The 24,728-nt window shown below is 46.8% G+C and overlaps 1 protein-coding gene across 1 annotated transcript in view; it reads left to right on the top strand.

Annotated features, from left to right (window-relative positions):
- The window catches only part of LOC308522515 (uncharacterized protein), a gene marked incomplete at its 3' end in the record, with an annotated part of 118,434 nt that overhangs the window by 49,869 nt on the left and 43,837 nt on the right, over positions 1 to 24,728 (top strand). Inside the window, exons 2-4 of the mRNA XM_081095983.1 lie at positions 15,818 to 16,042; positions 19,280 to 19,293; positions 23,082 to 23,114. Coding sequence (XP_080952109.1) covers positions 15,818 to 16,042; positions 19,280 to 19,293; positions 23,082 to 23,114 — 272 coding nt within the window. The remainder of the gene's footprint in view (positions 1 to 15,817; positions 16,043 to 19,279; positions 19,294 to 23,081; positions 23,115 to 24,728) is intronic.

Genomic DNA, 24,728 nt, shown 5'->3' with positions numbered 1-24,728 from the left:
TGACGTTCGGGCCGGAGCTCCAAGTCCAACGAAAACAGCTGCGGGTTCCTCCGGCCTCGGCCGCCCCGTGTCCCGGCTCCCTTCCGTTTCCTCTCCCTCCGGTCTTCCAGCCGCAGAGTTACACAGAGCCTGGCAAAGGCTGCTTCTTTCCGAGTCTCAGCTAGCACACCTCTCCCCCAGAGGACCAGTGGGCTCCTCCTACGAAGGCCTTCAAAACGCGTGTCCCCTCAGCATCGGTACCTGCTTCCCGCAGGGTCTGCGTTCTGTGTGGCAGTGGCTGGATTGCCTGGGTGTCTTCTCATGGGACGAGAGCTCCTTGAGATGAGAGTGCTGGCTTCGTTTGGTCTAGTTCTCCTAGTGAGTGGGGCCGTGGCGTGGGCCGTGGCGTGGAGCAGGAGCTCGACGTGGTTGGGTGGATGGAGTTCACAGTCGCTCTGCTTAGGGCCTCCGCATTTCCTGGAGTGTTTCTGTGGGTGTTTCTTTGGGGACCCCAGTTTGTTCCTTCGCTCTCCCAAGGCCTTTCGAAGCCCCTCCTTGGTGCCCTGGGCTGTAGACGTTCCATTGTGTTGCTATGGTCATGTTATTGCTGAAGTTAGTCCTTTAGCTGGGAATGCATTTTTTTTAAATTATGATGCTACCTCTGTAGGGGAAATTAGATTTGAATTACGTTGCAGTCAGTCCCTGAATTGCATGGTTTCACTTAGGATTTTTCGACTTTAACATGGCACGCGGGTGGTGCGCGTTGCTCTTTTCCTGGGCTCTGTCAGTATGACGCCCTCACCTGCTGGGCAGCGGGAGCCCCAGGAGAGTAGGTAAGGAACGCAGTGGAGTATTGCGTGCTTGTTGGATGGTGTGTCCTGGGCATGTTTAAGGTCAGCTACACTGAGCTGTGGTTTGTGGGGGTTAGGGGTATTAAATGCCGTTAGCACTTACGATATTTTGAAGTTACGATGGGTTTACGGGGACATAACCCATCGTAGGTGTAGAACCATCTGTATTTTATTTGCATGTCTTACTAAGAAATAGAACTTATTCTCTCTGAGTTTTAGGACTTTTTGACATTTTAGCATAATTGCCAAAGCACTGATTTCCTTTTCCTCTTAAGAAATTCTGCAGAATGTTCCACTCGGTGTACTGTGAATGCCATATGGCTTTCCTTGAAATCCACCCTTGTTAATGACATGAAAAGAAATGACATTTTATAAATGTGTTTTAAATATTAGGGGAGAAAGTACTTTTTAAATAATAAAACCCTTAGGTATTAACGATAGTATTACAATAGGAAATAACAATTTAGTGTTAGGAGTCATAACTCAGAGGAATTTGCCCGTCTCTTTCCATCACACAAAATACTACAGTTGTGAAGACCCTCACATACCCGCTGTTAGATGATACACACTCACGCACACTTTATTGTCACATTGGCTTTTCTTTTACTAATATTTTAAATCTTTTAACGCTAAGAGCGACAAACTGAATGATTGTGAGCTAACTTCACAATCATTTAAAATTATTTAATCCCAAATAATTTAAAATATAATCAAGTTCCTATTTAAGAGTCAATCTTTCAGTTTCCGAGTCTTTGGAACACTGAATAGTGGAGTTTGTAGTTCCATTGCACATGGGCTGGCACGAAGCAGCATAAAGCTGTGCTGGGAGAGGGTTATGGCTGCACATTTCATATTCCTGTGAGCTCTGGGCAAGTTTCACTCGCTCTGCAGACAGAATAAGGAATCCGAGCCTGGGGCCCCGGGATGAAAACCTGGCTCGAGTGTTATGGGTTGAGGTAGAATGATGTTGCCTGTGTGGTTCCGGGGTACATGCACTTTGGTGTGCACGTGGAGAATGGTGTGGGGTGTGCTTTAGAATTCCTAGCCCCTAGAGAAGTCACTGGAGCATGTAGAAGGCAGGAAACAATGACTCGACTCTACCTTCTGTCTAGCAATTCAGGTGCTCGCAGGCCTTACCCCTATGGTCGAATCCACAACTCCAGAGAGACTTCATTGGGGGAGACACACTTACTTTGAGCTTCCTTTTCATCCAGTCCACCTGGTCATCTTCTTTGCTAATATGGTTCAATCATGAAAAGCTTGGCTGAGCTCACAATAAATCCCATCAGCCTTTGTGCTTGATATTTAGCTAACAGAGTTCCACTCAATCACTCAGTCTCTGCTATTCCATTAACATCATGAGAATGTGCGGATTCGCCCAGTTATCTTTCATTCAATAAGTATGCAAATGGATCAGATTTAAATTTTTTTATTAGATCACTCTTATTATTATAAAACAAAAGGAACAATCACTTTTATTCTATGATTTGTTTTTATTTCTAACTAGAGGCCTGGTGCATGAAATTCATGCACGGGTAGGGTCCCTAGGGCTGGCCAGTGATCAGGACCAATTGGGGCCTTCCAGCTGCCAGCCAGGGCCTTCCTTCTGGCTGTCGGCTGCCAGCCGGGGCCTGCCTTTCCCGGCTCCCGGCCTACGGCTGGGGCCTTCCTTCATCTGCACCGTCCCCTGGTGGTCAGTGCAGAGCAAGAGATATGCACTGACAAAATACCAGCTCTTCCACAAAATACTGACTTCTGCGCATGGGCCACGAAGTTTCAGTCGCACTGTATGTGCGTGCCCGCACGTAGTATTTTGTGGAAGAGCCGCACTCAAGGGGCCAAAGAGCCACATGTGGCTCGTGAGCCGCGATTTGCTGACCCCGGGTCTAAGTGAAGCAGGTAGAATACAGCATTCTGCTTGCTGCTAGGGGCATCATTCTGTAAAATGTAGGCGGGATTCTCGGGGGAGTTCCATTTCCTGTGCCCTGAAACCAATCTGAAGACCCGGACAGTCGCTGGTGTGCAATCACCCACTGTCCACACTCAGCAGAACGCCCGAGGCTTCTTTGTGTCGTGGAGAGAGCTCTCCCATCCGTGTCCTGGAGGCTCGGGGAGCCAGGGGCAGCCTCACAGGAAGTGAAGATGGAGCGCGTGGTGGCTGCACAGGCCGCGCACCGGGAAACCAACAGCTGGCCACGGGGAGCTGGAGCTGAACAGAAAGGAAGAGCCGAGTCCACACTGGCATTTTCTTGCTTGGTTCCCTCTGATAACAAATTCATTAAAAACAAAAAACCTGACAAGCCATGCTCATCTCTCCTGGTTTCTATCTCCAAGGCCCCCGTGCCTCACTCTCTCTTTTTTCCTTCCGAGGTAACCACACTCCTCGCGCTCTCACCCTTCCTGTGGGCGGGCAGTGCAGTGCCCCTTCCTCATGCTCACATGTAGGGGTGAATGTTGAACTTGATATGCACAGCCTGTCTCCCAGCATCTTCTCTCCAAAGCGGAGTCCGGTGCCTGCCTGAGGAGGCAGCAGCGAGGAGCCTGTGCTTGTTCAGATAGTGGCCTGCCACTCACTCACTGTGTGACCTGCGTGGACTCCACGCCTCCACCGGGTGGTGGCCAGGACCAAGTACACAGCTTCCATCAGGCACGTGGCACGGCTCTTATAGCACGATAGCTAGTGGCTGTTCTTGTTCATACTGGGCCGTTCTGCCTGGACATTCCAATGTGCCTTCCATAAGGTTTAGGATTTTTCCAATCAAATCTGTGTATCTTTCCAAATGTCTGTTTCATCCACTTTCTAGACTCTCCTTGCTTCCTGCAGAGACCCATGTTAGCGAGTGGGCTGCTGAGTCACAACGCCTGACCCACGGTGGCTGTCACAGCAGGAGGGGTTTCCTCCCAGTCCTGGAGGCTGGAAGCCTAACCCCACGGCGCTGGCAGGGCCTGCTCTCTCTGCCACCGAGGGAGACCCCTTCCCTGCCTCCTCCCGGCTTCGGGTGGCCCTGCAGGCCCTGACTCCCCGTGGTTGGCAACTGCCACTCTTGAGTCTCTGCCTCCATCACGTGTCTTTGTCCCTGTGCCTCTCACCCGAAGTGCTTCTATGCTGGGGCCCAGCCCCAGCAGGTCCAGGGGTCCCCAAAGGTGTGGACGGAGTCGGCAAAGAAGGAATGACACGGAAACAGCGTTCAGTTGATCAGCAGCCTAGCCAGGATCTCTAGCCAAGTTCTGGTCAGGATCTCCAGCGAAGTTCTGGTTAGGATCTCCAGCCAGGTTCTGTGTCCATGTTCTCTTGCTAGGTTCTCCAGCCAGGTTCTCCAGGTTCTTCAGCCAGGTTCTGTAGCCATGTTCCCTCGCTAGGTCCTCCAGCCAGGTTCTGTCCAGGTTCTCCAGCCAGGTTCTGTAGCCAGGTTCTGTCTCTAGGTTCTTCAGCTAGGTTCTGTCTCTAGGTTCTGTGGCCAGTTTCTGTCCAGGATCTTTTGCCATGTTCTCTCCAGCGAAGTTCTGTCTCTAGGTTCTGTGTAGGTTCTGTGTCTAGGTTCTGTGTGTTGTTGTCTTGTTACATCTGTATTTATACCAGTTGATTCCAATCCTATCAATCTCTATTCCAAAGGTTAGGGTGTTTCTTATCTCCATTCCAGGGAGTAAAGATTATGTAGCTTAAGCATGATTGTTCGTAGTTAAAGTGATTAATTACCCACCTGGCACTTAGTTAAGGGGTTTTATTCCCTCCCTAACTTCAGGGGAAAATCCCTACCTGGGGAAACAACCTTTCTCAGAGAGGTGACATTGGTTAAAACACATAGTGCCAAGAAGGTGAGCAAACATATTAAGAACAGTATGCCATATATGCCAGGTCCCTTGAAACAGCAAGGATGGACCGGCTCCCGGCACTTCTATCGTCAGGACTTATTTCCAAATAACACCCACATACCTGTTGGGGGAACATGACTCAATCCGTCACCGTGGCCAACAGATGTGATTTCCTCCGTTGGGTTCTGAGCCTCTGAGGTCATGTTCCCTCTTTGTCACACCCTGGCCCAGCCGCAGTCCACCCAGCCCCGGGGTCTTCTAGCTGGCGGTTCGTGGACTTGTTCCCCTCCCTCCCTCCTGATGGGGCCCGTGGGCCCTTCTTTCCGGGACTCTGAAGCGGTTCCTGCTCCCTCCGGCCGTCCCCCAGGCCTCCACCGTGTCAGACGCCTGGGTGTCCAGGCCTATTGTAGAAGCCACTTCTCCCGCCCCTTCAGGGAGGGCTAGCCCTTCGCGATCCCATTTCTCCTGTTTCTTACAGAATCCTCCATAAGCAAGGTGTTACCTTGACTAGCTGTGGCCTCTGGGGGGATGACTGGGTGGGACGTGCTTTTCATTCCTAGGCTCCTTAGGAAGAGTTGTTGGAGCCGACACTTCGATGAGCTTCCCTCCGCCGGGGCAGCTGGTGTCTCCCCCTGTGTCTCTGGCGTGAGATGTGGTCAAGCAGAGAGTCACTTGGAAAATCCTTAGGGCATCTGATGTGGGTCTGAATGGATTTACTAAGCATAACAGAAGGAGCGTCCAGCACAGGCATTTGACACCTGAAGTCACAGTTTTCCACATGATAAGCTAGCAGGCATGGGCGATTCTTGACTTTCGCACTAGACATTATACCATCCAACTATTTTTGAATCCTAAAATGTCAAGGCAGTATAATCCAGAATTCTGCATCTAAATTTGAAAAATGGAATTTAAATTTGGTTTTGCTGAATTTCCAATGGCTGTGGAATTGGATCTGGAAAAACTCATTTATAATTCATGCCAGCGTTGCCAGACATAGCCACCGGTGGCAGCTGGTTCCTCCCATGTTGCTGTGTCCAGCGCCCTGGCTTCTGCGCCAGCGGTTGGCACCCCCGCCCTCCCCCCACCCCCCGCCCCCTCTAAGGCAGCAACTGTGGAGGCACTGGGAGGGTTCGAAACAAGAGCGCTCTTGTCTTATCCTCGGGAAGAGAAGAAATGACAGAGAGAGGAAAATAGGAAGCCACAGGGAGGGGTGCGTGCTCCCCCTCCCCCCCCCCATCGTCCCTGCCAGTTGGCGGAGGGAGGGAGCCCACTGCCAGTGACCAGCTAGGGCCAGGAGTGGCGCGTTATGTAGCTTGGAAGGGAATTTTTGGAAGAAACCACTTTGGGTTTTAGTTTTTCACCTAAAACAACACACCTAGAAAAGTATTAAATTAAAGAAAAATAAATAAGGAAATTACAGAACTTGAATTACAGAACTCTCTTGACTTTTCTTACATAAACTTCTCCAGCCTCAGCCAACCGCCTTTCTTAAGTATGCCCACAACAACTCGGGTCGCTTCTGGTTTACAAACTGTGACCTACTCGTCTGTCCTGGACTGACTCACTAGTCTGTGGGCTTCTTCTTGGCTTTTGTTTCTTTTAAGAGCCAACTTCTTGTAACACATATTGAAAGACTGTCCTCTTTTTAAATTTAATTTTACATTTTTATTTTCCTTCAGAGAGGAAAGGAGAGGGAGAGAGAGAGAGAGAGAAACATTAATGATGAGAGAGAATCATGGATTGGCCGCCTCTTGTCGGCATCCCTCTGGGGATCAAGCCCCAAACCCAGGCCTGTGCCTCGATCGGGAATCGAGCCATGACCTCCTGGTGCATAGGTTGACACTCAACCACTGAGCCACGCGAGCCGGGCATCTGTGAGCTCCAGGGAGGGGTGGCTTTCATCACCTTACCTCCATGTTCCCAGTACTCGGGAAAGTAGCAGATAGATAATAAATAGTTGTTAAATAAACTGTATTATCAAAAAGCAGACAGTGTGTTACTTTTAAAAATCCTCACCCAAGGATCTGTTTTTATTGATTCTTTTAGAGAGAGAGACAGAGGTTGAGGGAGAGAGAGAGAAACATCGATCGGTGGCCTCCCGAATGTGCCCTGACCAGGGATCAACCCCAAGACCCTTCTGCGCACTGGACAGTGAACGCTCCCACCAACCAGCTAGGACGTACCTGACGTCATCTTGATGTTCGCTTCAACTTACTTTATAATTTGAAATAATTCTTGCTACCAAAGATATTGGAAGACAAAAATATTCGAGGAAGCCAGCCTCAAACCCGCACAGGGACCTGGACTCCGCCGCCTGAGCTGCAGGGCCGCTGTGCGTGGGGACTGGGACGCGCGCGTTGGTGGTGTCCCCTCTCGCTCAGCCCAGGAGGTGATCAATCTTCCCTCGACCTCAGGCCTTCGGAATTCTGTATTTCTCTCACTTGGAGCTTATTGAAGTCTGTTTTCATAAACATGACTATTTTTCTTGCAATGATTGAAGGTTGTTTTTGTTTGGGATTCTAGAAAATCCTCAAGTTTATGTTCCTGAGAATTAGTTCTAGTAAATTAAAATAAATAGTATTAGGCAAAGGACTCTCAGAACATAAGAGAGGGAATTTCCAGGATGACGAACAATAATTCAAAAGGGTTCCTCACTCACATAGTTCATGAGAAAATGGAACCGAGTTTATGAAATTTCAATGTGCGTGCAGATTTTCCACAATGAACTGCATATATGTGCAAATTTATTTTGTATCCTAAAAGACAGTTTCATTATCTATTGCAACTTCTGTATATTTTGATTGTTGTTGGCAAGAAAGCTGGCCTCCAAACGTCTCATTTCATGATCCAAAGTATGCTCTTGCGCTAGACAAGGACTCAGTAAAGTCTGCCGTATAAATAAATATTGACTAAACGGATTAAATGCTGCCCCCATTCCTTTTGCCAGATTGACTAATTTATTTGGATTACTTTCAGCAGCAATTTAAGGCAAATTTATTTGTGATAGCCTAGAATATGTTATGTTACCTAAAAGTTAAGGCTAATATTTTATCTTTTTCTATATATGAAGTAGAGAAACTGAGGTATACTTTTCCTTTACTAAAGCAAACAACCTATTAATCTGTCTTTCTCTCTAAGTTTTATGTTCCACAGGTCAGCAGATGTTTGAAATTTTTCTCCTTTGATCTCAACACCTGCTAACCACTGGGTTCAGTACAAAAATCAGTGTTCCACACCGATTTGGGACTGAACTGATAATTTAAACATTTTGAAAATTTTAAACCTCCCCACAGATATTTTAAGAAAAATAACAAAAGTTTCTTTTCCTTTATAGGTATTTTCTTTGTAGAAATCATGTTTTAAGACATTAAAATATAAATTAAATGGTAATGATAAAATCCAGGCTTTAAGTAAAACTTAAAGGAATAATATTGGACAAGCTATATATATAAAGGCTAAGTGAACGTCCGACCGTCTGGCTGGCCGGGAGGTATGATGTGTACTGACCACCAGGGGGCAGACGCTCAATGCAGGAGCTGCCGAGCTGCGGTAGCTTGGCAGCAGCGGTTCTCAGGTACGCACCCTGGAACCAGAGAGGAGGGAGCCCGATTCCTTGCAGGGCCCCACGACTCCACCTTCGGGCCATGGGTTATGTTGTTGCTGGGGCACTGTCGGCCCGAAGCTGGTTTACTGCACACGTGCATCTGTGTTCCACACCCTGTACGTTGGCAACTTTGCAGAGTGCCCTCTCGCACTCTGGGATCCCTCGGGGGATGTCGGAGAGCCTGTTTTGGCCTGATCCCCGCAGGCCAGGCCGAGGGACCCCACCTGCTGGAGGGACCCCGCTCACTCCACAGGCACCCTTTGAGCTTGGCACTGCCCAGGTGCAGCCAGCTGGGGAGGGACCGCAGGAGGTTGGCTCCAGGGCATGTCCGGCCCGTCTCACCCAGTTCCGCCCTGCTGGCCACCTTCTAATAAATTTCCTTTCAATGTGCATGAACCCATGCACCGGGTCACTAGTTATTAATGATTTAAAGCTTTTGAAATTCCTGTAAGACTTTCCATGTTCACATTTCCTCTACATAAAACAGTATTTTAATTTGGTTTCTACTTGTTTACTTATTAAGGAAACTTCTCAGAAGCACAAGAATTGTCAGGTCAAAATCTTAGATTTCATTTCTTTGTATTTTTCGTACTCAACCATAGAATAATGAAGTTTCTCTAGTTTAGCTGTGTATCTTGCTAAATAAACTTGCAGATATTCCTTCTGGATGTAGTAAAGGTGTTTCAGAGAAGAAATGATTGTTTTGGCTGTTGGTCTTCCCTGCCTCCTCCCCTCTCTGCTCCCCCTTCTCCTCCTGCTTCTGTCTTTGCTTTTCTTGTCTATTGTCCCGAAGGTTATTCACACAACGTCCCAGTAAAGGCAGCAGGTCCTTTCTCCTTGTGAATAGTCCTGTGGCATTTTTCTGGTGTTGAGATTTGAAATGTGTTGAGGCTTAAAACCACAGCGATAAGGTGGTTTCCATACAGTCATTGATGTGTGTTACAGAAGTGAGCTGACCATGAAGGCAGATGGAGAGAAGGCTTTCAGCTCTGAAGTAAAGGCTGATTCAGTCTTGTTTTAAGGAGGCTGTTACCTGCTCTGAGAGTGATGTGGCAGGGAATACCAGAAAAAAAGGGCGAGGTCTGTTTTCATTTCTGTTCTTCAGTGAAATCACCCTGATGACAGACTAAATAGACATTAATAAAACCTGGTAGCCAGGACAAAATTGGGGATTTTGGGTTCAAGTCTCCAAATCTTCCTGTAGAAGTTACTGCCGAGATTTCTAGTGTGTCCAGTCCCAGGCAGGCCCCACTCTCTGGTGGTGATTTTGCAGCGATTCAGCACTTGGCCATGTTTTGGGAGGGAAATCTATGTCAGAGCATTAGCCTCCTGACAACTGGTTTTCCAGACGAGGCTGTGGATGGCCGCCTGGGCACGGCGAGTAATTCCAGTTTCACGTTTTGGCCACGACCGTTCAGATTTCCCAGTGATACCTGGAAAGAAACTTCAGTCCCTCATATGAGAGATTTCCCTCTTTATTTTTTCCATTTTAAGTCAAGTTAGAACAGCAGTTTTACTAGTTAACTGACACGCCTTTGCCTGTGGATTGAGACACGTCTGATGAGGGCACTGGAGAAGCTAACCAGCTTTGTAGACAGTGTAGTCTCGTGTTATTTGTATGTTCTGCATTTACTGTGTGTGAGCTGTCTCCTTACTCAGATTTCACGAGATGTTTTCAAAATTAATTCTTATTCTATTTAGCATATTAACTAGGATCGTCCTTAGTGTAATAGCAATTTAATTCAGCTCAGATAGTCATGAAATGCTTAATGTTGTTCCGTTGGTGCCATACCAGAGCGGAGGAAAACACCAGAAATTAGGATCTGAATGACCTCCCTACAAGGAGACTGGAGGGCTCGCTGGGAAGGCAAGACTGGAGGTGGATTGGAGACCCAGTGATGCAAAAGCCCACGGTCTAGCTCCCTGTTCACCCACCCGCCCCCTTCACCCAGGTGCACCAGGGCCTTCCTCCCAGACCTGAGGCGGAGGCGGGAAAGGACCGCCAGCCTGTGTGCGTGGTGCCCTCAGCTCTTCTTGGCGGCTGCAAAGTCCGGGACCAGAAATGGAAAGAGAAGCGATGGACGTGGAATCGCGGGCACTTTCCCAGAAGGGCCGGAAGGGAGAAGTGAAGGCGCCCACCTCTGCCTCGCCCTCTGTGGGAGGATAAGCCAGGCAGGGTGGCTCCTCGGAGGGGTCTCCGGGCTGGGCATTGGGAAGGGCAGCGTCGGGGTTCGGGCCAGAGGACCACGGGGCTGCTCTGTCGCTGCCTCCTGGTCCCTGAAGCCTTGTCTGCCCCCTTCATCGGGACCGGCCGGCAGCGCCCTGCTCCCTGCGCCCAGGCTGCACAGCCAGGGGGGTGCTAAGATGTGAGCGCAGACCTTCCAGCCCCAGGAGGCCCAGGCCCGCAGGTCAGGGAGGCCGAGGGGCTGTGCAGCTTTCTGAAAATCCTTCTCAGCCCTGAGCCGCCGGGACTGACACATCTTCTTCCTTCCTGGGCACACACAGGTCCAGGCACCAGGGACACACCTGGCGAGAGCCGCCGAGTGGCCCATTTTCCTTTCTTTCAAAACAGGCGTCCTCAGTGCACATCTCCCACGGGCAGCTGGGGAAGAGGAGAGAGTCACGCTATTTTTAACAGGCACTCGGGGAGCGAGCTCCTCCTTTCCTTCGCTCACTCGCACGTCCATCTGCGCAGCAGGTGCTTCTACCGAGGGCTGATGGGAGGGCCTGGGCGTGCGGCGCGGAGGTGAGGGCACGTCTGGCTCCCGAGGAGGCCCTGCCAGGGGAGGAGAGCGATGGACCCGCCCTGGTTTGCTGTGTTTGTGACCCGTGAGCATCTATTTCTGCACAGAAGAGCTTCCACTCATGTCTGGGGAGTGTCCAGCGTGGGCTTAGGGACTTAGAGGGCATATGTTTTTCCAGTTCCCTAGGTCAATACCATAATTCAATTTGAAGATACAACCACCTCTCTCCTGACAGTCAGGTTTCAATATGGTCATGGCTGTGAGGGCTTCTTTGCCTGAGTATCTATAATAGTAAAAGCATAATATGCTAATTAAACCGATGTCCTTCTGGATGACCTTCCGGACGAAGCCAGAGCTGTGAGGGCTGAGCCCCTTGCATGAATTTCGTACACTGGGCCTCTAGTAATTATATAACAGAATGTGGCCCCGTGGCATGGCCCAAGGTTGTCAAACAGCAGGCCTGACGCTCGGGCCTCTAATTATATATTATAATGAGATGGTAGATTTGGTCTGCCATCTAGTGATTAGGAGTTGAATTCTTATAACTAAATTTAAAAGCACAGAAGCCTGCTGAGGAGACAAACCTCTGAGGATATGTGAGAAGCAGAGGACAACTGAGTTCCCGCAAATAAAATGCTGTCAGATGAGATACGTCTCTAAGATGCCAGTGCCATGGAGTCTGTGGCAATGACCTCACTGTGGATCGGTCCGATTGGTTAGAACATTTGGTCAGGGTAAAGGAATCCTGTAGCTTGGAAGATAAAATATTTAGAAGTTACACCAGCACAGAGATGACAAAATAATGGCAATACTATCCGATATATACCTGCCCTTCTCAATTTTAGGATAGTTAAAGGAACATAAATAGAAAAAATACAAGTGTTACAATATCAAGGTTTTAGAATTCCTTTTCAGATTTTATAAAAAAGACTTGTTTGCCCACATACTTTAAGGCCAATCCTTTTTTCAAGTTCTAGGCCTTAGCGAAGGTGCCTGTCGGCCGGGGTGAGTCTTACGTCTGCGCGGAGGAACCGGGAGGGCAGTGTCGACTCTCTCCCGCACGTCTTGCTTAGTGTTTTTTTCATGTTGCTATTCGTAAAATAGTTGTCAGGACACCTTCCTGCCCATTGGCCGCAGTTTGCTTTCTGTGTCCTTTTCTTTCTTCCATTTACGTAAACGTCCGCGTGGAGGACAGGCGGCCAGCCACAAGGTGCTCCCCTGCCGTGCTCCCAGCGGGCTCCGAGGCCGGTGCTCCCTGCCCGGCTGCCCGTCCGCGTCTGCCGTTCTCTGAGTCTCAGCCCCGTGCCGGGCACAGACCTGCTGCGGGGGAGGAAGGCGGCTCCAGCGCGTGTGGTTTTTCATCTCCTTGCCATTAGCAGCGGCCAGCGCACTTTCCACGTCATCTGAGATTTAATTATAAATTCTCCGAGGAAAAGGGCCAGCGATGACTCAGAGGATAACTCGAATTCTTAACGTGGTCATTTAAAGAGATTACGGTGGCCCCTTCTCTGCCCCTGACTGAGGTCATGCTCTCAGACTCTCAGGAGGAAGCTGACCTGCTGTCAGTTAGCACAAGTCTGTGTGTGTGTGCGCGTATGTGCATATGTGCATGTGTGTATGCATGTGTGCGTATGTGCGTGTGCATATGCGTGTCTGCGTATGTGCGTGTGTGCATGCATGTGTGCGTGTGTGCATATGCGTGTGTGCGTATGTGTGTGTGTGCTCTTTTAAAATTATTTTTAATCTTTCCTGTTGAAAGCATTACATAGGTCCTTCTTTTCCCCCATTGACCTCTCCCAGCCCACCCCTGTTCCCCACCCAGGCCCTCCCCACCCCTTGTCTGTGTCCATGGATTGTGCACCTATGCACACAAGTTCATTGGTTGGCCTTTTCTCACCCACCCTCCCCTGCCTTCCCTCTGAGGTCCCACAGTCTGTCCATGCTTGTGTGTCTCTGGGTCTATTTTTGATCATCAGTTTCTTTGGTTCATGAGATCCCACATGTGAGTGAGGTCGTGTGTACTTGTCTTCCTCTGACTGGCTGATGTCACTCAGCACAGGACTCCCCAGGGCACCAGCCTTTCATTCCCACCCGCCTCAGAGGGAGCTGAGGAGACGGAACGCGCCCCCAGGGGTCTGTCCCGCTTTTACGACCTTTAAGGGCCCCATCCCTGCCGGTCACTGTGTGCTGCTTGCTGTTCACATTCTCTGTTTCCACGCAGCTAATGGCTTCATCGATGCGGCTAAAATCTACGTCACAATCATATATGTTTTTGAGAACAGAACACATGTATTTCAGTGTTTTGCACGTGCGGTACTAGTGCACTTACTCCTCCGTGCCAGCACGTGAGCGCTGTGCCCCTCAGGCTGTGGGAAGGGAAGGCCAGCCAGCCGACTGAGCTTAGCGTGTGTCTCATTTTCAGCCCCGGCCTTCCGTGTTTGCGATGGGATATTTCAGGAGCAGAGTTATATTAATTTTCTTATGCAATGGAATCGTTTAATGAATACGGGTGCAAGTCTGTGTTCATACAGGGTGTGTTCTGTTGAAATGTTCATCGTAGAACGACAAAGCTTCAAAGTGGTTTTTCATCTAAAAGTAATGCTGCTCATTCGATGTACAAATTTCTGTTTTGTTTTCTAAGGTAGTGCTGCCGAAAAGCCCATGGAAGCAGGAGACGTTTCTCTTTGCCGGGCTAATGCCTTTGGCAGCACAGTGCGGGGCGGTGTGTGGGGGAGGGGCGTGCTGCTTAGTGTCGGCTGTGGCCGATCTGATAGGATCTTCTGGGGGCGGGGGGGAGGGGGGGGCAGGTGGAAACGGCGCTCCTCTGCTGAACAGCAGAGAAACCGGGTGGCGTCGCCCTCTGCCAGCAGCTGCCATTTGCCAGCATCTGCGACGAAAGACTGACTGTGTGAGGGTCCCACAGCCGTGAGAGGAGCCGCCCTAGGGCCTCCCGGAGCTCGGAGGACGGCAGTGGGCTAACGTCTGTACCTACACGGAGTCACTGCCACCGGTGGTTCCGTGCTAGCATTGAGTCTGCTTACTGACAAATGACCATTTCTCTCAGAAACTAATTTCAGATGCATTTTTAAGTTTTTGGCTTTATTTTTGTAAAGTGCAAAGTTAATGCTGGTGCAGTTAAGTTAGTGAACCATAATTTAGATTCATTCATTCATTCATTTATACCCATTCGTGGAACAACTGTTGGCTGTTAGCTCTCTGCGAAGTGTGGTGTCAGTCTTTAGAAACACCACCGTGAACAAGACACACTAGCCATTCTCTCCATGCTGTCTAGGGGAGGAGACGAGGAAATAGATAACAAGTAAATTAATACTAATCATGGTACATTTTATGAGGGCACCGCGCCTATTCACATTTCAGCAACTGTTGATTGCCTTGCATCCAATAAAAATGAATGAATGGGTAGATGAGTAAATGGTTCTTAAAGAGTTCTGTGAAGCACATCAGTGGGGTAAGGAAGTCCCTTCTATGAGGTTGTCAGAGAAGAATTGTGGGGGAGGGGCAGCTAGGCAAACCCTGACAGTGAGGAGGGGACCGAGACCAGGGAGGAAAGGCCGGGCCAGGAAAGGGGTCAGGGGCAGGGTCTAGGAGGCGCCTGGGCTGCAGAAAGGAGTTTGAGTTTCAGCAGTTGGGAAGCTCCTGAGGAACTAAGCAGGGATACCATGGTCTGCTTTATGTTTTAAAATACTGTCGTTTGCTTTTAAGAAACACAAGCTTAAAGATGTGATGTCTGTGTTTATTTTGTGGTAGATGAATAATAGAAGTGCTATTCCTGTGCATGTATATATTCTCCAAATCTGCATGCAGTTTTTACCTAACGATAGGAAAGCATTTGGCAGGTGGCGTGTAATAGGCTGCCATATTGTTTTGGTCACGGCTTTTCTTCATTCATTTTGATGCAGCGATAAGGACCCTTGCCGGTATAGGCTTGGCATTTCCGTTTCAGCTTAGTGGGCGCCTTCCGCTCAGGATGTCTGAGGTAAATGTTTTCCATAAAAGAGGACACACTGTTACTCTTTTTTAAAACCTTACGTTTAAAACTAATTTTAATAAACCCATATAATTTAAAAAAAATAAGTACTTTTAAAAATTTATTTTAGAGAGGAAAGGAGATGGAAAGAGAGAGAGAGAGAGAGAGAGAGAGAGAGAGAGAGAGAGAGAGAGAGAGACATCAGTGATGAGAGAGAGTCATCGATAGGCTGCCTCCTGCACACCCCACACTGGGGGTGGAGCCTGCAACCCAGGCATGTGTCCTGACTGGGACTCGAACCATGACCTCCTGGTTCACAGGTTGATGCTCAACCACTGAGCCACGCCGGCCGGGCAACCCATACGCTTAAAAAAAACTTCATCTTCTTGGTACAAGGACACATGGTGTCTTTGTTGTGGTGGAATTTGCGAACCTGAAGCTTCTAGGGAGCCGAAAGGCACAGGGGGGTCGCCTGAACATGAAATGGCGTATTCCCCATGGGACGTCACTCTCCTCGCCTTTGCAGTGTTTTGTTGTTATTCCCCCTTGTCACTCTCCTCATGTTTTGTCATTTATACCGTCAGAAACGAAGCCTTCCCTCCTCCTGATCACTTCACCTGCTCCCCGATCAGCGAGGATGCAGTGTCGTGCTCATCTCACTGTGAGCTGCACGTTGCTTGGATGTAAATACAAATGAAGGCAGTTCATCTGTGCTTGCACTTGGGAGGTACTGCTTGCCCAGAGTTCGTTAGGAGCCACAGGACGACTCCTCTTCTCCACTACTTCCCGATCCTGAACTTTCAGGAGGTCACTAACTTTCTTCTCCTTCTCCTTCCAGAAGGGTATGGTGAAGAGATAGCCTGCACTCAGAACGGCCAGATGTACTTAAACAGGGACATCTGGAAGCCCGCCCCCTGCCAGATCTGCGTCTGCGACAACGGGGCCATTCTCTGCGACAAGATCCAGTGCCAGGAGGTGCTGGAGTGTGCCGACCCCATCACGCCCGCTGGGGAGTGCTGCCCGGTCTGCCCACACACCTCCGGAGGGGGCGGCACCCACTTCGGTGAGCACGCTGGGCTGCTCGGGCCTGGTCCGGGGCTCGTCTGGCAGTGGCGGTGCCAACAGACCCAGCAGCTCCGGAGAATGGTTAAGCCGCTCTTCAGTTGAGAATTCCCTGTACCATGTTAGGTGGCCATTTGTTACCTGTCCGTGCTGGGTGCCTCCAAGGCATTTGTTGATTTTCTATGAAATTGATTAATGTGCTGAGAGAAAATCTGGAAAAAAACCAAACATTTATTTTCCCTGGTGCCAACTTAGCCCTTGGGGGTAGAAGAATGATTCCTAAAGTAACTGCGTGCCACAGAACCGTCTAGAGCAGTGGTTCTCAACCTCCCTAATGCCGCGACCCTTTAACACAGCTCCTCATGGTGTGGTGACCCCCAACCATAAAATTATTTTCGTTGCTACTTCATAACTGTAATTTTGCTACTGTTATGAATCGTCATGTAAATATCTGACATGCAGGATGGATTTTCATTGTTACAAATTGAACATAATGAAAGCATAGTGATGAATCACAAAAACAATATGTAATTATATATGTGTTTTCCGATGGTCTTAGGCGACCCCTGTGAAAGGGTCGTTCAAGCCCCAAAGGGGTCACGACCCACAGGTTGGTGACCCACAGGTTGAGAACCGCTGGTCTAGAACATTAGCTCAGAATGTTTTTAACGTTGGCAGAGAAGAAAAGAGAAGGGATGTATATCCTGGAGAAACAGGGTGTAAACTACTGGTTTTAAAACTTTCTTGAGAGAAAATTGCGTGCGTTTAGCATAGACTGCATGTCTGAGAACATGTGTTAAAGCTCACATATGAGAGAAACAAGTTTACATGTATGTGTCTTAAGGAACAGGTGAGGTTGATGTTAAAGTTCTAGGTCATCGTTTTACGGCTCATGAGTGGAGACTTGGAGCATCATGGCCAAGACAGTGCCCAGGCTTTATTTTTACCCAAATGCCATTGCCAGTCACAGCAAACGCAATGACGTTTTCACAGTTAGACAGTAATTGATCAGTGCTCCTCCTGGAAAGCATTCAAGTAACAATGTGCCTTGAATAAGTATCTAAACTTACATTTTGGGGAAGTAATAAGGAAGGCAGAATGGAGAGGCTTAAAGCAAGGTACGTAAGGGCTGCCTGCAGCAGATGCATTCTTCAAAGAACCCCAAGGAGTGAAGTAAAATCCAGTCGGTGGGGATCAAGGAGTAGTACGTTGGGCAATGATGGCAAATATCAAAAACAGAGCCAAATCCTCCACCTCCTGCAAATAGCTGGTTTAGGAAAACTCAGCTCCTTCCCAGGTGAATATCAACAAAACACTGACAACAACAACCAAAAACACCTGGCACGAGCATTGATACAAAGATACAATGAGAAAAAAGTGTGGGAGGTTTAACCAAATTTACACGATCAAGAACAGGTAAACTCAGTTAACTATATCATCACAAAACAGGGAAATCATTCGACAAAACCTTTCATCATAAACTAAATAAAACTGAATAAAGTAATTGCCTCTGAGAAAGAAGGCCATAAATTAGAAATGCAAAAAAATGTAATGTGGAAGGAAATAGAGAGGAAACCACAATCATAATGGAGACATGCAGGTGAAATCGTAGGCCGCACAGGAGAAGTGATGCTACAGAAAATGCTCGAAGGGACAGAGAAAACAGTGCTGAGGAGGGAAAAAAGGAAAAGGCTTTGGGAGGAAGTAACAGATACACGAGACAGGTTATGTCCCTGAAGAAGAACCCCCAACGAAGAAACAAACAGAGATGATCGTATAACAGAAGAAAACTTTCCTGAAGTAATATTAAACTTTAATTTTAATATTGCAAAGGGAAACCAAGTGTCTGAAAAAGTTGACCCAGAAGAATCAATATAGAGACTTATCTTAGTAAAATTATTAAACTTAAAGGAAGAAGAAAGAATCCTTTGGAAAACCAAGGAAAAAGAATGTTTAATAATAGAAGCATTCTCTCCAAACTCAGAGGCAAAACAAGGATTCATTATCACAGCAGCAATTCTACATTATTGAATGTACCTGAGCAAGCAACTAGATAGGAAAAGAAATTAGAGATTTAGAAATTAGAAAAGAGAAAATAAAATTATCAATTTGCAGAAAATAAAATCATGTGCTTATAAAACTGAAGAGAATGGAGTAAAAAAAAACCCCACAACACACACACACACACACACACACACACACACTACAAAAATAAAAGATTTTAGTAAGAGGGCAGTGTGAAATAAACAAATTAGTGGGTTTACTATATGCGATTACATCCTATATAATAAAAGGCTAATTGTCCCCTTGGGAGTTCAACAGACTAGGAGTTCTTGCTATGACATGTGCTACCAGGGCGTGGCATGGAATGAAGGAAGGTCCCAACCCGCAGCCGGCAGCCAGGAAAGAAAGGCGCCAGCTGGCAGCCAGCAGCTGGCAGCTGAGGGAAGGAAGTCCTGGATTGGCCCTGATCACTGGCCAGGCCTAGGGACCCTACCCTGCACGAATTTCGTGCACCGGGCCTCTAGCCATAGTATAAATAATGAGAATAAAAATCTTCATTTATAATAACAACAGGGAGGATAGAGTGGCTAAGGATAAATTTAACACAAACTGTTCGAGATCTATCTGAAGAAAACTGTAGAACACGACTTATTCAAATGATGACTTTAACAAACAGGATGTTCTATTACATTCTTGGTTAGGAAGACTGATAATAGGAAAATTAAGAATAGTGCCCCCCTGTTGTGGGTGAAATGTGGGAAATCAGGGGAGGGGGACAAGAGGGAAGGAGGTTTTTACTGTAAATTGTGTACCTTTAATATAGTTGGGCTTGCTACTCAATGAATAGCCTACTCAAAAAAATATAGAAACAAAAGCAGAGAATAGTGTCTAAAATATTTCAGTATAATTTTAACTAGAGGCCCGGTGCATGAATTCGTGCACAGGTGGGGTTCTGAGGGGGGTGGGGGGGATGGCTGGGATGCGATCGGCCCTCCGGTAATTTAGTGAACTTTAAATGCTATATAAATGATATGAAGAATTTCTTTTTAAATGTCACAATTCTCTAAAGGGATGCATGATTTTGCCTCTTACGGATACATTGATCCCAAACAACTTTTGAGTTCTGCTCACTAGTGATAGGGAAAAAAACACTACCTATTATTAAAAGAAGTATTTAGGAGATTTAAAGAAACTATTTCTGCATAAAATAACATTGATTCTCTTCTTTTTACAGGTAGAGGAAGAAAGGTAAGCTTTATTTTGCATAGTTCCATTTTTGTGTCTTTTTCATCCTAATACTGTCTACAAAGAACTGTGCTTTTGAAGTGTTTGGAACCCTTTCATAAAGTACAAAGTACCATCCAAAGATAAATACATGAGCTCAGTGCAGCTTCTTGCTTACAGATTACAGATGCTTCTATTTTATGCGCTTTGTTAATTCTTGTTTATAGCTATTCCTTCCAGAAGACAGTGGGCCCGTAGGGATCGAGGCTGTGTCACATTAACCTATGAATTACTTCTGTTTATCATAGTACTTAGTATATGTGCCTTAAGCATTAGAAGTGCAATAGATGTTTAACTGAGTGAAAGAAGGGAGGAAGGGAGTGGGAGGGAGGTAAGGAGGGAGGGAGATAAGAGAGGGAGGGAGGGAGGGAAAGGAGAGAGGAAAGAGGGAAAGGGGAGAGAGGAGAGGGGGAGAGGGAAGGAATTAGTTCTACTTCAGTAGAGTTGTGGTCCCTCTTCCATTAGTTGGGCAGTAAAGATTCAGCTAAAGGAATTAATTGAGCATTTTACCAAAAACATACCACCCCCTCTTTCTCACCGTCAAGGAGCCTAAAATCTAGTTCCAAGGTCAAGCCTTACTCTCGGGAGGAAAGGAGTTTCCGATGGCCATGGCCTCCCACACTGGCTGTCACCCACCGGTCGCCGGGAAATGGTAGTCCCACTAGTGAAGAGAGTCCACTTCTCCTGCTTGTGTTCTCAGCTTTCTGGTTGCCGCGGGAACGGCGGCATTTGCTTCTGTCTCATCCCAGTGGGAGGCACAGGATTTGGTGGAAATGGCAGTCACCCCGGGTTTCAAGGCGATTGCTGCCACATCACCCGCACATGTAATGCGTCCTCCGCTTGCAGACGCTGGCGCTGCACTGAGTGCTGGGCCGGGCGCAGGGGCAGCAGTGCTGTGCTCGGGGTGCAGGCGGCGCTGGCCAGCGGATGCCAGGGCGCGGCCACACTTGTGCCGCGGGCCACATCACACCTTTGTCTTAATTGACACAGGTCAAAGGAGAGGCCTGTCAGTTCTAGTTCACATTTAGTTTAGATCTAAAAGCTAGGAAAGCTGAAACCTAAATGTCTGAGTTCAGGTCTCAAACTCGATAAATACATAGAAGATCCATGAAATAAAAAAAGAACTGACCCGCGGACGGCCCTGAAGTAATTGGCTTGGCTTGTAGGCATCGCGCACAGCATCGGAGGGCAGGGCTGGCTCTGGCATTGAGTTCCGGCTTTTCCCGAAGGCGGCCGGGACGCAGGGCAGGGCACAGCCAGGCGGTGCCAGGGCAGCTGCACTCTGCTCCTGGTCACCAGGGTCCCAGCAGCGAGAGCAGGTGATGCTTAGAAACGCAGGTGCTTGGGGCATGTCGATGCTGAGTTTTATTATAATTTATTCATTTATTCATCACAACCCTCAACAGAGGCAAACAATACAAATGAGGCGGTAGTGGGGCAAGCACCCCATCTTATAAAAGTGATGGGGCCTTGAATGGCAAGTAACAGATATAAAATTAAACTGTTAATTCTCATCTGAATTTGGGTACTTAAATGGGTATAAAAACCAAATCTAGTTACACTTTAGATAAATTATCCTTCCACATAAATAAACTTCATTAACAAAGCCCATCGTAAGGTGTTTAAAATGCCCATATTAACAAAGCAGCAAATATTTACTCTTGTGGCTTATTTCCAAAGTAATAAGCATCGTAGACACATTAGACAAATGCATTATCAGAACCTGGCAGTGGAATATGTAATCCCATATCGAATATTGCAGGCAGAGAGCGCATAAGGAGATACCAAATAAACCAACAATGTAGCTAAGAAAGACATCAGCAGATTCCATTCTGAATACAAAGCATACTTTTTTTTTTTTTTTGCTGGTCTCTTAGGACAGAGATTTCACAACCATTTTTAGCATGCTATCCTATTTTTCTCATTTTGGCTGAAATAATTTATCCTCCCATTTTACTTCTTTTTTTAAACTTGTTCCAGAAAGAAACTTTAAAAAAATAAGGTCCTTTTTTTTTCTTTTTATTGGGCATGGATTTATATATCCCTTCTACACAATTAAAATGATTGCCTGGCCAGTGCGAATCAGTGGTTGGCATCAACCTACAAACCAGGAGGTCACGGTTCGATTCCCGGCCAGGGCACAGGCCGGGGTTGCGGGCTCCATCCCTGGAACTTACTCACCTGGAGCCTCTTCCTGCTTCTTCTCCGAGGCCTCAGTCTGCCCTGACCTGCAGACACTCGCTGCCTCAGCCTGGGAAGCAGCGGGCATGACCTTGTGGTTCTGCCGTGGAGCCCATCACCACGCCCACCAAGGCTGTGAAAGGATTTTAAAGTCTCACCTCACGGCACGTGTTCAGGCGTGAGACACGGGGGTGTAGTTAGCTTGTGCCTCTGGGAGTGCAATTTGGTGACTTCGGGAAGAAATCTTTAAAACATGTGTTGTCTTTAATTGACAACTTTAATTTCTAGAGATATGTCACATGCATTCATTAGAGAGGCCACACAAACATTCATAAGCAAGGGCATTCGTTGTTATGTTATTCTTTATTGTAAAAATGAAGACAAAACCTAAGAGTAAAATACTGAGGTGTTTATTAGGTAAACCAAGTTCAGACACGCGATGGAAACTAATATTAACAATAATATTAACTTGAGTTAATATTACTCTTAACTCAAGAGTATTGAGTAAGATATTTAGATTATTCTTTATTTTCTCTATTTAAAAAATTTCAGTGAAAACTGCCCTGAAATAATCAGTTTAATTTGTTTAGTAATCACCCAAAGTATTAAAGTACCATGAACTCGTATTATTTTTATAATTAGGTTAAAGAACAATATATGTGAAAGAAGAAATTAAAATAGAACTCGCGGAGGGTGCGAAGTGGACAGGGCTATGCCTTCGGGAGGCCAGGTCGGCTGGGTGACAGATCCTAAGATACAAAACCCAGGCAAAATGTGATAAAATAGGGATCTGTCGGGACAGTTCACACACTGTTATTTATCCTGTGTGCTTGGCATCATGCTAACAAAACACAGCGTCTGAGATTCTAAGGTTCTAAGAATCAAAAGAAATTCCATCCACACCTTTTGTGTTTGATACATCTCTTATAAAAGCAAATTAAAGTGCTTGGCTTTATTTACTTTAGATTATGATAGTTTCTTATGTTATTTTTTATTTTCTTATCAATCAATATTTTTTCTAGGTTTTCCTCAGATATTAAATTACCTAATATTGTCACATCTTTTCTTATTTTTCCCCTTTCTTTTTATTAAGTGGAGCACTCTTATCTCTGGTTATTCCTCAGATTCTCCCAGGAGTCTTAGGGGAGGGTGGCATGGGTTTTAGGACCGGCATCGGGCACGTGATGAAAATCTAGGTGGCATGGAAGGTGCGTGTGAACACTCACGTGTCTGAATCCCTAGAACGTTTAGTTTGTCGCGTGTAGGTAGCGTCTCCTGCTTTGACTTGACATGTGTTGGTCACAAGCGCTTCTTGGTCTCGTCAGCTCGTGGGCTTGGCTGCTGTAAGAACGGAATTGGCGTTACTTTCCTCTTGTAGCCTTCAGATGAGTCGTCTTTTTTCTCAGGAATAATGTCTGACTCAATATCCAAAACTGATTAACTCTCTCTTCTGAATTGTTTTGTTTCTTACATAGACATTCCCAGGGTTTACATAGAATATTGTAGTATGACATGTTCATGTTCAACAAACCATCCTTTTTGCTAATTGAAGTTTTCTTCTTGCTTCACAGGGAGAGAAAGGAGAGCCCGGATCAGTGCCTGTTGTGAGTACATGTTTATGTCACGTTCACGCCCCTTCCACCCGCTAGCTAAGAGCTGTACATTACACTCAGGTACATACTCTCAAAAAAAGGGAAACTTGTTATTTTATAACCAAGTTTTTAGTATAAAACAAGCAAACCAAGATTACTTCTCTAATATAATCGTTAATTTTAATATAAACTTTTATGTTTATTAAATACAAATCTGAATATTGACCAAAATAGGTTATTTATTTCATACAAAACTTAATGCTTATTCAGTACAATATTCTTGACTTTTACAGTCCCATAACTAACGGTGAAAATCAGGGTTTTACAAAAATAAATATGTTGCATGTGACTATAACACATTTCAGTGGTATAGTAGCCCTGTGATCCCAAGAGAGCAAGACTGGGCGTCCACTCTCTGGACACGTGCCGGGGTCCAACCCCAGCGGGTCCAGGGGTCCCCAAAGGTGTGGACGGAGTCGGCGAAGAAGGAATGACACGGAGGCAGCATTCAGTTGATCATCATAGCCGGGTTCTCTTGTCAGGGTCTCCTGCCAAGTTCTGGTCTGGATCTCCAGCGAAGTTCTGACTAGGATCTCCAGCCAGGTTCTGTGTCCATGTTCTCTTGCTAGGTTCTCCAGCCAGGTTCTCCAGATTCTCCAGCCAGGTTCTGTAGCCATGTTCCCTCGCTAGGTTCTCCAGCCAGGTTCTGTCCAGGTTCTCCAGCCAGGTTCAGTCACCAGGTTCTAGTCAGGTTCTCTTGCCAATTTCTGTAGTCAGGTTCAGTCCAGGATCTTTTGCCATGTTCTCTCGCTAGGTTCTGTCTCTAGGTTCTGAGGCCAGTTTCTGTCCAGGATCTTTTGCCATGTTCTCTCCAGCGAAGTTCTTCTGTCTGTAGGTTCTGTGTAGGTGCTGTCTTCTTTCTGTCTCCTAAGTTCTGTGTCTTGCTGTCTTATTACATCTGTATTTATACCAGTTGATTTTAATCCTGTCAATCTCTATTACAAAGGTTAGGGCGTTTCTTATCTCCATTCCAGGGAGTAAAGATTATGTAGCTTAAGCATGATTGTTCATAGTTAAAGTGATTAATTACCCGCCTGGCACTTAGTTGAGGGGTTTTATTCCCTCCCTAACTTCAGGGAAAAATTCCTACCTGGGGAAACAACCTTTCTAGGAGAGGCATCCCCTCCCTGACTTCAGGGAAAAATTCCTACCTGGGGAAACAACCTTTCTCAGAGAGGTGACCTTGGTTAAAACACACAGCGCTAAGGGGAGCAAACATATTAAGAACAGTATGCTATATATGCCAGGTCCCTTGAAACAGCAAGGATGGACCGGCTCCCGGCAAATTCCCCCTTTTTTATTTTTTAAAAGCAGAGATTAAAAAGAAAAACCCCAAATGCTCTCTTGTATCCATTTTAAGAGTAGGATTGACGCTTTCCGCTATTACCTGAGTCATGATCTATCACCCCAGGGAGAGCTTGCCAATCCTGCACTTTCCCAGGGTGGAAAGGCTGCAGTGGGGTTAAGGATAAGGCTCCTTGGGCCTACCTTCTCCCATGCCATTACATTTACCTTTCCTTCCTCAGAAAAGCATGGACATATTTCTTGTATAAAACGTTCTGTCTG

The sequence above is a fragment of the Myotis nattereri genome (genome assembly GCF_964212035.1).
Source record: "Myotis nattereri genome assembly, chromosome: 7".
In the NCBI taxonomy this organism is placed as follows: Eukaryota; Metazoa; Chordata; class Mammalia; order Chiroptera; family Vespertilionidae; genus Myotis; species Myotis nattereri.
This window is presented reverse-complemented; position numbering and strand designations above follow the sequence as displayed.